The sequence below is a fragment of the Micropterus dolomieu genome, linkage group LG08 (genome assembly GCF_021292245.1).
Source record: "Micropterus dolomieu isolate WLL.071019.BEF.003 ecotype Adirondacks linkage group LG08, ASM2129224v1, whole genome shotgun sequence".
NCBI classification, from domain to species: Eukaryota; Metazoa; Chordata; class Actinopteri; order Centrarchiformes; family Centrarchidae; genus Micropterus; species Micropterus dolomieu.
In genome coordinates this window covers 16,470,767-16,485,407 of record NC_060157.1, presented here as the reverse complement: position 1 = coordinate 16,485,407, position 14,641 = coordinate 16,470,767, and the positions used below count along the sequence as shown (strand labels likewise).

The window sequence follows — 14,641 nt, the reverse complement described above, 5'->3', positions numbered from 1 at the left end:
CCATTTGAGAACATTTTTAAAAATACATGATAAATATTTACATTGTTAAAATTGTTACAGTAGTTTGACCCATGAAATTAGTGCGCAACCCTACATCGCACTCTGCTCTGCTAAATCCCCAACATGATACATTCAAGTGGGTGCCTGTATCTCTGACAAGATACCTGACCAGTCATAGACAACCACAGTCAACTTAGAGAAAGTGGCTATATGTAAACCGTGTTGCACTTTTTTTTAGTAGACATGGTCCCAAAAGCACAGCAAATGCCATAAATAAATCTTGTCCATCATCAGTCTAGTTTACCACCGTCAAACAACATGTCCATCACCACATTAGCAGTTCAACAAAGTCAACTGCAGAAGGCATTATTGAGCCGTTTAGCTCTGGAGTTCAAACTTGTACGTTACATAAAACAGAGTTGTGTAAGCTGCCACAGAAAGATGTACAGTCAACCACAATTGTTCTAAAAAATAAACCCCAGAAAGCACCTATGGACAGCTACCGTCTTGTTACCAACTATTAAGCAGGGTAGACAAGGGCCCAACCAATTCAGAAGCACTAGAAATCACTCCTTGTAACAGAAAGTAATGCAACACAGAATCCCTGTATGGCATCCCAGTGGACATGCAGTCCAAATGTTTCAGTCATTCATAAGCCATGACCCACTTCTGTTTTCCAGATATTTTCCCCAACCAGGTTGTTTAGAAGACAACATGTAACAATCAGTTTGTGAGAGAACTTATTTACCAAATGACATCCGCTTCAAAAACAAATACACTAGAAAGAGAGCAACATCGATGGCCAAGGTTCATTTAACCCTTTCAACAGGATTGAAGCTATTCAAGTAAAATTTCAAGTCTGCCTTTCTCATTATTTAGTAGATGCTCCCTGACACAGTAAGGGTTTTCAACAACATGTAATAGCCATCACCTAGTGCTTGCCAAGATGGGGCATTTGGAGGGGATATACACAGATTACAGTGAAGGGTAATTGATACAGCGTGCTTTTAGGGATGGGGGCTGAATCTAAGGAAACAGGGAGAAAAGGTTTGGTGCCACTGGCACAGTCAAGTCAGATCTAGGTGAAATGGCGATCATTGTTGGACTATCAACTCCTTAAGAGATAGTCATGCTAAAGGCATATTTTGAAACCACTTTTTGTTAAAAATAAAATGGAATCCCTCTGGTCCCTTTAGCTCTGAAAGCCTCCAATAATAAAGAAGGTACACAGTGCTGGGTCCATGGCTATGCCCAGGGCATAGCAGCCTGTAATTTAATGAGGCGGCAGAAAGACTAGGAAACATCTTGTTTATACAGAGTAGATGTTGTAGGGGGTGTACCCCAGCAGGAACTCTCCAACTCCTACAAAGTACACAACCTGGGCAATGCCAAAGAGTGGTGCAATAACCAGGGCCCTGCAACTGGCCCCCTTGAGGAAAGCTCCGGGGCCCTCCTTTCTCAGGATCTTTCTGCAATGGAAGAGAGAGTGCAGGGTTAACATGTGACATGGGCCAGTCATGCTACCCTTGGAGAGTGAAAGGCATAATGTTTGATGTTTGTATGACTACTTTACCTGACACAGTCCACCACTCCGTTGTAGGTTTCTTCATTTGCTCCTTTTTTGAGGGATTGTAGCCTTGTCTTGACCACTGCACAAGTGACACAAAACTTATTTCAGTTAAGAATTGATTAAATCTATGAGACAACTTTAGTTTTCAGTTGAAAATAAAACTGATAATCAGTTCCCAGTCCCCCAGACATTGACCAGTCACTCACCGTCACAAGGGCTGACAGTCACAGCAGCAATGGATCCAGCCAAGCAGCCAGACATGAAGGACCAATAGAAGGGCACGGATGGGTCTTCAGGTGAACGCTGGCCGAGCTGGTGCAGATGTGCAAAAAGAGGGAAGTACACAACGGAGAACGGGATGTCCCTGAAAAGGCAACAAATAAGGAGATTAAGTTCAGCACATTTGCAGGCCGATGACCAAAGATGGACAACCAGGTAAACAAGAGCAAGTATTTAATGCCATCTCACCTCATCAATGTGGCTCCAAGTCCCCTGTACAATCCTGGGACTCCTTTGGTCCTCAGCAGTTCTCTGGTGATCTGTGTGGCGGACACTCGCATGACTTGAGGCGCAGGGCTGGTGTTGTATGAACGGCTAAGAACAGCACTGGTCCCCCCCATCTTCAGAGTTGTTGCTACACAAGGCATCACCCTCTGCTGGGCCACTGGCAGATATAGGAAAAAGTGTTTTTTGCCAGGGCATAAAAAGTGACATCCCAAAGCATTATTTGATGCATGTAATCTATTCATCGGATTTCCTTGTAATTACCTAGCCTGCCAGCATCCTGCAGCTGGATCTTGAGCATCTCCATGGGTGTGGTGACAATGACCTGGCACATTCCTGCACAGCATCCTGCCAACATCTCCTTGACCACTGTCAACCTGCCACTGAAGACACATACTGGGTTAAAAACGAAGGATGACATTGCAGTGAAGGAGTCTTGTCTTGTTGAGTGCCACTACTCACCCATCTTTGCTCAACTGGTGGCGGAAGAAGTCATTAGCAGCTAGTTTGATGGCCTTCTCTGGGGTTACCAGGGTGAGATTTACTGCAGCACCTGCAACAACAAGCATATAGCTCTTTATTCTAATGAACCAACTACTCTTCCTGAATCACACACACTGAGTAGATTGCTTGCACAGTAGAGAAATGAAATAAATAGGAAAAAGTAGGGAAACTAAAGACAGTAAGATGGCTATAAAAGAAAATTAACTCCATTCACTGGATCACAGAGGTTGTCAATCAGATAAAGAAGCAATAGTTTACAATAGAGGCATAAATTGGACATAGCTTCAGTGCAGGCTGTGCAGTGAAAAAGCATGGACGAAGAAATTAACCTTGCTCACGAGAGGCTTCCTTCTTTCTTTGAAGAAATTGGTAGGTTTGGTTTAGGTCACATGAGAAACGTGTTGGTCACATAATAAATGTATATCAGATCTAAAATACCACTATATGATATCTTTGATATTCTGTCCAAGGACAATATTCTACAGGTTAGTATGGACAGTGTGACTAGTCCTACCTCTGTACATGCCAAAGTAGCCTTCAGATTTAACTGTCTTTATTAGGCAATCCATCCTGAAGGGGGAAAAAAGGATTAGTTCAGCAAATTTATAGGAAACACCTGATGGTTACGCAATCATCATCAAGTGAGTATAATATAATACAACCAGGGCTTGGAAAGGAAAACTGTTCATGGCCTTCATACAAGGAAGGAAGAAGAGGAGCTCAAGCTTAATACTTTGAAATAAATCTACACGGTCAATGACCGCAGAAAGATACCTTACACTAAGGGTGTTACTCAAAGGTAATGATGGATAGACTGAAAGAACGTGCATGGTAAGAAAGGACTATTATATTGTGCATTTAATGAAGTTTAAAATGTCAGGCAGGTTTTTGACAATACATGTGAAGATCCTTTCAATGACAATGGAAGATTTTCTTTTGGCTGGTGTTGTTCTTACATGTTCTTGTAGAGTTGCTGCCCGCTGCGCTGGTTCTGCAGGCGGGTCTTGGCCAGGTCGATTGGAAACACACAGGTGACTCCTACTATGCCTGCAATCCCTCCATTGATCAGTTTGGCTGGAAGGCTGTGTAAGGATAAGTCAAAACAGACATGTGCATAGCAATCATTCTTTTCCTACAAGTGGAGTAAGGCAGGGCACTTTCGGACAAGGTGACAAAACCTGCTGTAATTTAACTGAAGCAATAGAAGGATTGGTCATTCATCAGGCATTAGCATTGCAACAGACCTTGGTATAATGTGACTCTGGGAATTAGGTCATCCAAAAATAGCATGTCAACAGAGTTAATCAAACATACACACATGTGCAGGAGGCATTATACATCCTAAGGCTTCTATAATTTGCCATGTTAACTCTAGGGAAACAACAGATGGCAAACTAGATTTGTTTACTCCATAAAATTAGGAGGAATAGGCATGCTTTATTCGTATTTTCATCTCTCAGCAGCCTATGGTTTCATGCTGGAGGGTTTGGATAGAGCAGGTTCATACCTAATCTGTTGTTGCTGGGCCATGGTTCTTGGTTGTCTGGAGTGCAAAAGTTGGTCAGCACAAAGGAGGCGGCCGTAGAGGGAGTGCAGGCGGAGAGTCCCTAAGAGACACTGAGCAAGGCAAGAGTAGAGAGAAACTCAGGGTTATATATATGCACACAGAGGCAAGTCCAGCCCTGCAGATCCAGGGATAAATTCAACATTACTCTCCACCCACTGCACTGGTAGCCAGGAAATTGAGCCAACTTCAGTCATCGCAATATCATAAATCACAAACCAAACCACAGTCCAAATAGCTTTCAAGGATACATCTGCCTACTGTGTGAGGGAATTACAGTTGCAAACAGGTCATGTGTCCAGGGGTTACAAAACTTTACACTCACTGAGTGACTAAAGTAATAAATAAAAACAACCTTGATATTATTTATCTTCCGTTATTATATTTGTAACAGTGAGATGATTAACAGAATCAAACAAGTTAAGAGAATCAGAAAAGTTGGATGAAACAAATAGGAGTGTGCAAAAGGTGCTGCAATACATTGCCTGATTAATGTCACTCACAGACATAGACAACTATATTTTGCACATTCAGTGACATTCATAATATGTCTGGACTAGAAATAATTAAGCTCTTCAAGAAGAATCTCAAATGCTCCAAAACTCAAGGGAGAATCTTGCGACTTTTCTGTAAAACTTACTTTTTTTGCTTCTAAGTATTAAATGTGCCTGAATGGATGACACGTTAAGCTCGAAAGTGTCCCAAGCCTCAGTTTGTTAAACACAGTGAGTCTGCAATCATGCAAACAGGTGTTTAGGGGTCAATTAGAAAAACACATTTGTAAATGTTGTAGGCCTACACCTGCCGTGCTGTTAATATGCTACTTTCAACAATGTAAAACAGTATTCTTAAAAAAAAACATGATTATTTTACATCTCATAAAAACAAAAAGAACCTGTCTACCTTTAAATGAAGATGGATCAATGTTCAGATTCCGACTCTTCCTCCCCACAGCAGCAGGACTCAATGAACGAATGGAAAGAGCATGCGGCAGTAACGGATGTTCCCGACCTGACTTCTTGGCCAATGAAAAGAGTTTTGTAAAGTAGGCTGGAACAACTAGTCTCAGGAACCGGTTAGTATGATGCAACGTTGCGTTGATGTTGGGAGGAGACTTGAACCCATGTGTAGCTGATCAGGCCCCATAAATTCATTTCAGAGCTCTTATATGCAGCATTGCTCTCTAATAACTAATTGACACAATAATATTATGGTTAATAATATATATAGTTATTATTCTCCCAAACTGAGAATATTCAGCGCAGAAACCTTTAAATGAGACTTTGCTTTATATAGAAATGTAGGCCTAGTTATCATGCACTCATTTATTTCCATTTTTTAATTTTCATTTAATTCATTTACACAGGCAATACAATTCACAGTGAAGCTACAGTGCATGCTCAACACAGTGTTGCAATATCTTGACTATCAAACTAGAGAAAACAACGCGACCGGCTGAGTGGCTGAGATGCACCACAATAACATCAACAAGCAGAAACACTGCTGCTCCATCTAGTCCAACAGCTGCAGCCCTGCCATGCGTGTGCATTTGCTTGTATCAGCTCATGTTCAGGTTTCCAGAGCGGGCTGGGTCGGGCTCCTCGCGCTGCCAAGGTCCATGGTGCATTGTTCATAAGAGAATCGGCTGGTGCGCACACAGTGGTGTGAGCGTGCGTCGCAGCGCTTGCAGCGGCAACGGCGGGCTGCCGGATAATACAACGGTGCGTTGACATCCTGAGGGCAGCCTGGCACGGCTCGGTACACCAGGGAGAGAGGCACACAGCTACGCTGGATGACGAAGGTCCTCCCAAACCGTCCCCACAAATTGGTGTCCTGGAAAAGAGGAATCGGGGCTGTTAGAGGCGGTGCACAGGTTGAACAGAATGAAATGGGGTGCCTGTCAGAAGATGGGTTATAATTTGGTAACACTTCTTGAGGGACATCCTGGTGCCAATAAATCTAAACGAGAGAAATGTTTATTCGCCTCCATATCACTTTCACAATGTATCTAGATTCAACAAATGGGTGATTTTCATTTTGATCCACATACTGAACTTGAACAGTGTTTTAGAACATTTAAGATGCTGAAGCAAAATATATTGCTGAAGTATGTTTTCAACGACCTCCCTGTCTCATTGCACCCAAGCAACAGGGTGTTGCATCAAGTATCCTTATCGCATCACCACTTCAACATCACTTAATTGGCCTATACACTTCGCTCTAAATATTTCTCCTTTTTTTTGCATCATATTCAAAATTAAGTGTTCTTATGAAAAGTGTGAGTATGTGTGCGTCTCACCTGTGTGTAACAGTAGCCACTGCAGATAGTAGTATTGACAGCTACACACTGGGCACAGTCGTGCCTCTCAATCCATAAGGTATGATTCTTCAGCACACAGGCACACGCCGTTCCACCCATCAACGCGCACAGCAGCATATATTTCAACACTAACGAAGGCATGCTGAAAGTGCAGACACATAGGTGAATGCATAGACAGTTTGAGACAGTCACTCTGAAAAGACAACAGATGCACTCAGTACAATATCATTGCAACAATATCAATTTGTTAAAGTGTATGCAAACCCAAATTAAAGAGAAAAAACACACCTTGACATATGTAGATTTTTTTTCACAATTTGATTGTAGTGGAAATTATTTCAGTTATCCTATAAATCTGTGTTCTTGCTTTCTTTGTGTCCACTCAGTCCCCCAACTCTCCCCTGTTGTTCTCCTCTGTGAATATCTGAAAAGACCAAGGAGATCATCCTCTTTTATGGAAACCCTAATCCACCCTGACCTGCCCCAGTAGACTACAGCATCATTCCAGAAATCACATGTCAGCAAGTTAAAAGTGGTCTCAAAACAAGAACATGTGGGTCTGTTTTGTGTGTGTGTGTGTTTGTGTGTGTGTGTGTTTGTGTGTGTGTGTGTGTGTGTGTGTGTGTGTGTGTTGTGTGTGCATGAATGTACAGTGTTCATTTTAACATGTAACATGTAAGAACCACAATGAAGAAAATGGGCTCAACCATTTGGCACGGGAGGGGTGAGGAGGAGGTCATACTATTGTTACATAATGTCACAGTGTCACTACCGGTTGCAAATTTGGTATATGAATGAGCTGTGAAATGTGAAAATAAAATGTCTTCATAATAAAAATAATTCATTTACAAATAAAACAAACAAACATAAAGAAATATGTAAAAGAATAATTCAATTTAGATAAAACTGAATATGTTGGATGAAAATAATATTATGCTTTTCATTTTCTAATTTCCCCCAGGGGCCTGGAGACATAATCCACACCATTAAAGAAGCTTTTTAAGAAATTGTACAAAAGCTAAATTAAATTAAATCAAGTTATATCAACACATTTATGATCAAATAATTCTGAATTCAATTTGATTATTAATAGTGATCTCATCTGGCTCATGCTGGGTCAGCACTCACATGTTTCTGTCCTACCCAAGTGAAAGGTTATGCCCTCCTTATCTAAGCCATTAATGCTCTCATTATTCCCATCTGTTCCTAATGTGAGTGGCCATGTGCCCTCAGATTTTTTCCCTCCCAAAGTAGTCAATAAACATGATGAAAACAATTGTGGATAAAGGGCCCATGGTTCTGGTGACCAGACACTTGGGAACTGTGAGTTTGACAATTGTTTTTACATCACATTGTGTTTAATGAATTTTGTAGAAGCAGCACCACTGCCAAATATGGCTATATGGCCCGTAATTCTTAGTGATGCTCATGGTGATCAGAAACTAAAGTACCAGAAACTAGTGCTTAATATATTTCAAATGCTGCAGCTGTGTTGTCATGTTGAGATGACAAAATTCAAGCCCATCCTCACCTGAAAAACGGCTAATCAATTGTGCAGCGGTTTATTACAGCCCATATTTACATTTATTGTTAGGCCACGACCTTTAGTGGCTGCTTGATGCCAGCAAAGGAGGAAGTCAGGTGACATAGTATAAAGAGTGACAAAGTCTGGGTAGGGAGGTGGTTCGGATGGATGGATCAAGTTAACTCATGACTTTCAGACAGGAGCCCGTTGAACCCGAGGTTTGAGTCCACAAGGCAGAAAGTCAAAGTTGAGTTATATAGTAGTAGTTAAGTTAAGTTAAATTTCGTAGATGACTTACATTACATGAGTTAAGTCACATGACTTATTTTACTTGCGTAATGTACTTGTTTTAACTCAAAGCCGCAATTTTTTCCTAAACCTAACCAAACTAGGACCATTTCACAAAGTTAACCCCGTGTTTAAGGTCACATGACATTCGTAACGTACTTAAGGTTTGATACACCTGTTGGTGGATTAGAACTTTCCAACGCTCGCACATGTCGTTGTGGGGAACAGTTGCATATGTCGTTTTGGGACAATTGACAATTGACCTATTTTGTTATAAGTGGATGGTAGTTTGTTTACATCAGCACTGTTTGTAAACAATGGAATAACTCTCATCATTTGAGAAATGCAAAAAAGGCAGACTTTTTCATCTTGAAGTCAAACTGTTTAATCATATAGATGAATATATGTGCAATTTATATGGTCAACAAAAATACAGATCAGGCTTCTTTAAGAAAAATTTTGTAAATCTATGCTGAGACATACACACACCTATTCAGAGCTTAATTAGTATATGTATGCATATGAAGTGATCAGTTTGAGATTTAGCCACTGTTTTCTGCCCTGACCCATGTTTCTGTTATTCTGTTTTTACATTTATCATGTTGGGTCTCAGTTACTGTATGTAACAAATCCATCAGATAATTACAACAAAGTAGGTCATGGACAGTTCACCAACTATCTGCCCTGACACAGATTCAGCTTTTTTGAGATAGGTGGATTATAGGCAAGACAGCTATTTAAAATATGGATCTACACATCTCCCAGAGCATCAGTAAGTTCAATACTCTACAGTGGCCTCCTGAAGAACATTGTGCACAGCAGGTGTGCTGGTTACACACCATGCTACAATATTTTATGTTTCATAACTGAATTTAAAGAGAAAAAAATATAAAGTATTATTTTAGATTACAAGATGGCATCTGTGTCCTGTGCCCAGAAACAATAACCAATATCTTAATTTGTCATCAAATGGCTGTCCTGCAACAGAGTCACAAAATAGGGGCATCATATAAATCGAAAGAAAAAATGGGTGAATTTGAGAAATGATAAAACTGTAAAGTCACAATAAATCATAAATTATTTCACGAGTGTCTAAATGTACTTGTGTTACCAATGCAGATTTTGTTGAGGGGTATGAAATTTTTCTGTTTGAATAACGGGACTCTGAAAAAGTCTGAAACTCTGTATTCAAGAGTGAATGTTGTCAGGCAGGTTTGTAGTGCTGCGATCGACTCCAATCAGCAGCCACAAGATTGAAAGTCCCAGAATTAATTTAGGAATAGGCCAACTAAAAGGACAAAGCATTAGATCTCCCTTCTGTTAAACATTTTCATTGTTGTCATTCATTCATTGTCTTCCTTACCTTAATGACGTTTGCAATTGATGTTTGAGGTTTTTATTCTGTGGCTTTCTGTTTGAGATCATACTGAACGGGTAACTCTACACGCTCCGATAAGGGCCCTGGAACTGGGTCAGTCAGAAACATGAACCCCTTTTGTTTTATAGGGGCCATGCCTCATCTTATGCCCCGAGGTCAACAGGTTACACTGCAACACCAACAAGTCATTTTTCAGTTTGCATCCTTTATTGACAATTTTAATTTATTTGGTTTGATTATTGCAACACCTAAAAGAAACCCACAATTAAAATTTTATATCTACGCCTGTGTGTGTGTGCGTGTGTGTGTGTGTGTTTGACATGTACCTGTAAATCTTTCAGAAACACACATTAACTACCAGCATATTTCAGCCTTACACCTGACTTACCCAGTCAAGTTTGCAAACGTCACTTTAAACCTATTAAATTTAATCGCAATGAAATCAAAACAGTAGCACATGGCGCTTCATTTATACCTTCTGCAGAGCAAACTGTCCATCCTTAATAAGACTATGAAAAAGACACTTTTCCGTCCTACTTCATAACAAGTTACAAAACGTGGGGGGAGAGTAGTCTGAATTGGGTTCTGGAGCTGTGCCCCACCTCATCCATCGTGCTCATTTGCCAGCCGCGAGCGATTCCAAGTCAGTGAGCGTCACATCCACCGGTGATGCCGGGAAGCTATGTCACCAAGTTTCTCCTGTGAGAACCAACCACAGACCCATTTTTCTGTTCACTCGCTCACCCAAATCAGGTGATACCCTGCAAGGGTAACTATTGGCTCCTGTCTCAGACCTTCCCCAAGGTGATTGGTGGAGTGACTAGCACTCAGCACGTGACCTCTACAATGAGCTTCCGCCCACGAAAGGAAATATGGCTGACAGGATGTATTAATACACCCTCGTATGTGCATGCAACCTTTGTAATGGTGCGAACAAAAACCCCAAAAATATTATCTTGACATTGCTGCTGTCCGCGACAAAACAAAAAAACAAAAACTTGCAGTGACATTGCCCAATTTCCCGTTTTTCCCTTGTTGTGTTGTAGGTATTTGTATGTGAACAGTGATGTGGACACCTGTGGCATGCTGGGAAACAGAGCCGTTTTCAATGGTCTAATCTTAACTACGAGCGGTTTTGCAATAAACTTGCTCTTAATATCGTTACAAAAATAAAACCCCTCTAAATGTGGTGACCTTATACAAAGAAGATACTTTATTTTAACTATGATAACGCAATTAATTAGCTACACATAATTTATTCAGAAAACTGCAGATGGATCTAGTGGTATTTCTATTGGCTATGGACCCACCATATGTTTGCTGTACAAAATGTTTCCTGGAGAATGAGCAGCCTAAATAAATGGTACAATTCTGACAGCATTTAGGCTATAAGATAACAAGGCTGACGTTTAAATAAAATAAAACTTTTCAACACTTGCTTTCACAACTCCTACCTCCAGAATCAAGGCATTTTTTAGTATTTTCTTTGGTTTTGTTAAATTGGTTCAGTCTCTCTCTCCCATTTTTAAAGTGGGAGACAGGTATATCCATTAGTCCAGACCAAAACTTCTGGACTATAAAGATATTGAATATGTTGAAATTCTTTTAGAATGACTAAAAATCCCAATCTACAACTCATACAGTATAAAACTCTCCATAGAACACACTATACAGGACAAAGGATGTTCAGAATGGGTCTTAGGCATTCAAACATCTGCCTTAACTGCAAAGGTAACATATCTGATAGTTACATGCATGCTATGTGGCAATGTGCACCTGTCCAAAAGCTCTGGCAGAAAATATGTGAAGATCTATCGATATGGCTAAGGTACCCCATCCCAGTTTCCCCATCACTCTGCGTGCTGGGGGACCTAAGTGACATTAGTATAGAGGCATACATGCATACATATTAGTATAGTATAGAGTCATACATGATTCTCACTGACATATGATAGATAGATAGATAGATAGATAGATAGATAGATACTTTATTGATCCCCGAGGGGAAATTGCGGTGTTGCAGCAGCGAATTGACACAGGATACAAATAATTTACAGACCAGACCTATTTACACAAACTAACATATAATGTACAAAATTTCCTTTAAAAATATATTTACAATAAAAAAACAAATTCCAGTCTCTCTGGTCCTCCTTGATCAACTCTATCATGTAGTCAGGGTGGGTGTTTGTGACCTCGCTGCTCTGGGTTCCATGCTGACAGTTGGTTGGTCCTAGGGGCTGGGTGCATCTGGTGGCCTCCTGGGGCTGTGGGGCTGTTGCTGCTGTCGTGGGATGGCTGCTGTCCCTTTCCTTTGGGGGGCAGAAGGTGTGTGTGTGCAGGGTGCTGCTTCACTGCTGGTGAGGGAGGGCCACGGAGGGTTGGGGGTGGCGGGGTTCTGGCCTAGGCTGGGGGCTGTCGTCTCTTGTTCTCCCACGTTCTCACTCCCTGGCGGCAGCGGGGGCTCCCGGCACGGCTCTCTGCTGTTCTCCCTTGGCCTGGCACATGTGGTCTTGGGTCCTTTGCCCTTTCGGAAGGTCGTGGGGTTCCCTGGCTACTGGGGTTCTTGCCTGCCTGTTGCTGGGGTTGGTGCGGCGCTGTTGTGGCATCACACTCTCTCTAACAACTACATTCTGCAACAGGCTTATGCACAAGTACACACGCACTCACAGACACACACACTCACACAGAGACATACACACACAAACAAATTGAGGTTGTCCATGGGTGTCACAGGTAGAACTATTTTTATGCTTTTCACTAAGTTATTTATTTAAAGGTATTGTTATTATTCTAGTTCTCATGGCTGTGCTGTGTTGTTTATTTTGCTTGACTGTTTCTTTTTTTTCATCCTCCCTCATCATCCAGTCTGTTCTCTGCACGTCCATCACTGTCTGGTTTGGATCTTCCACCAAAAAGGAACGGAGCAGACTACAACGGACAGTCAGGACTGCAGCAAAGATCATCAATACCAACCTGCCCTCCATTGAGGACTTTACAATATGAACAGTATGAACAGCTCTTCTATTTCAGAGCTGTTCATACTGTTCATGTTTTATATACTGTTTACTAAATCCTCCTACCTCAAGCACATAACACCTGCACATAATACTACTTATTTATTCCAGCTTCCTTTGCACTATGCTCCATCGCACTGTGTACATATGTACATTCATGTACATATGTGTACCTGTATATCACATCCACCTACGAAATGTACAAAATAATGATATTTATTATGACAATAATAATTTACTCCTGCATCCTTTGCACTCTCCTTAATTGCACTATTTTCTCAATCTCTCTATATTGTTTTTGTTTGTTTCTAGTGTATATATATTGTGTTCTCTATACTGTAGCCTGTGTCTGATTTTATTTTATATTATTTTTTAATTGCATTGTTGTATGAGTAAGCACATCGTGAGCAATGTACAATCCTGGGTCAAATTCCTCGTATGTGTACACATACCAGGCAAATAAAGTTGATTCTGTTTCTAAAAAACATAATAAAATAAATAATAAAACAGACAAAAGACTATATTAAAACTCTCTTTTTAAAGTAAAATCTGTCTGGTACAACAAGGTATTCAGCTCTTCATACTGTATACCAGGTTTCCGGGCAGAACAGGTTTGAAAAAAAATTTAATTTAAGATATTTTATATTTTTTTAAATGTATGTATATTTATGCCTGTGTGTGTGTTTAATTTGAGGGCTAAATTTAAAAACAATTATAAAATATAATTTTAAAACAAAGTCATATTTTATTAAATGACTTTGACATATACCTGTAAATCTTTAAGAATAACACATTAGCTACCAGCATTTGTACCTTCTGCTGAGCAAACTATAAAAAAGACACTTCGGTCCTACTTCATAAGTTACAAAACGTGGGGGGAGAGTAGTCTGAATTGGGTTCTGGAGCTGTGCCCCACCTCATCCATCGTGCTCATTTGCCAGCCGCGAGCGATTCCAAGTCAGTGAGCGTCGCATCCACCGGTGACGCCGAGAAGCTACGTCACCAAGTTTCTCCTGTGAGAACCAACCACAGACCCATTTTTCTGTTCACTCGCTCACCCGAATCAGGTGATACCCTGCAAGGGTAACTATTGGCTCCTGTCTCAGACCTTCCCCAAGGTGATTGGTGGAGTGACTAGCACTCAGCATGTGACCTCTACAATGAGCTTCCGCCCACGAAAGGAATTATGGCTGACAGGATGTATTAATACACCCTCGTCTGTGCACGGAACCTTTGTTACGGTGCGAACAAAAACCCCAAAAATATTATCTTGACATTGCTGCTGTCCGCGACAAAACAAAAAAAACAAAAACTTGCGGTGACATTGTCCAATTTCCCGTTTTCCCCTCGTTGTGTTGTAGGTATTTCTATGTGAACATTGATGTGGACACCCGTGGCATGCTGGGAAACCGTATTCATTGGTCTCTTTCGAATCTTAACCAGAGCCGTTTAACTACCAGCGGTTTTGCAATAAACTTGTTCTTACTATCGTTTCAAAAATAAACCCCCTCTAAATGTGGTGTATACAAAGAAGATACTTTATTTTAACTATAACAACGCAATTAATTAGCTACACATATTTTTTTTTCAGAAAACTACAGACGGATCTAGTGGTATTTCTATTGGCTATAGACCCCCATATGTTTACTGTTCAAAATGTTGTCTGGATAATAAATAGCATATTACGGTGGGCTACATTTATGACAACATTTAGGATATAAGGCAACAAGGCAGAAGTTTAAATAAAATTAAATAAAAATTTAACACTTGGTTTCACTACTCCTGAATCACGGCATTTCATTTACTCTGATTTTGTTCAAATTAAACAGTAGTTCAGTCAGTCTTTCTACGACATACTCCCAGCTGTGACATAATTTGACCACTAGATGGCAGACATACACAATCTCAAATCTTTTGATTTCATCATTTTGTTTTCCACGGGTAGCTGTAACGGAACAGCATAACTCACCT

General features: G+C 40.6%; 2 protein-coding genes across 3 annotated transcripts; both read right to left on the bottom strand.

Annotated features, from left to right (window-relative positions):
• Positions 1 to 1,238: 1,238 nt before the first annotated feature.
• slc25a55b (solute carrier family 25 member 55b) lies at positions 1,239 to 5,174 on the bottom strand. Of its 2 annotated transcripts, none has more exons than XM_046056479.1 (10): positions 5,046 to 5,174; positions 4,086 to 4,195; positions 3,535 to 3,660; positions 3,093 to 3,148; positions 2,537 to 2,627; positions 2,339 to 2,457; positions 2,039 to 2,234; positions 1,777 to 1,934; positions 1,574 to 1,649; positions 1,239 to 1,469 (listed from the first exon to the last, which is right to left on the bottom strand). In XM_046056479.1, exons 2-10 carry the CDS (start codon positions 4,106 to 4,108, stop codon positions 1,310 to 1,312), a joined length of 1,005 nt encoding a protein of 334 aa, XP_045912435.1. In that variant the 5' UTR covers positions 4,109 to 4,195; positions 5,046 to 5,174; the 3' UTR covers positions 1,239 to 1,309. The 2 variants fall into 2 exon arrangements, with proteins under 2 accessions (XP_045912435.1, XP_045912436.1); XM_046056480.1 differs by lacking the exon at positions 5,046 to 5,174 and adding an exon at positions 4,783 to 4,806.
• Positions 5,175 to 5,711: 537 nt separating this feature from the next.
• LOC123974729 (thyrotropin subunit beta-like) lies at positions 5,712 to 12,262 on the bottom strand. Its single transcript, XM_046055586.1, has 3 exons — positions 12,099 to 12,262; positions 6,442 to 6,604; positions 5,712 to 5,975 (listed from the first exon to the last, which is right to left on the bottom strand). The coding sequence occupies exons 1-3, from the start codon at positions 12,260 to 12,262 to the stop codon at positions 5,712 to 5,714; spliced, it is 591 nt and encodes a 196-aa protein (XP_045911542.1).
• Between the last annotated feature and the right edge of the window lie 2,379 nt (positions 12,263 to 14,641).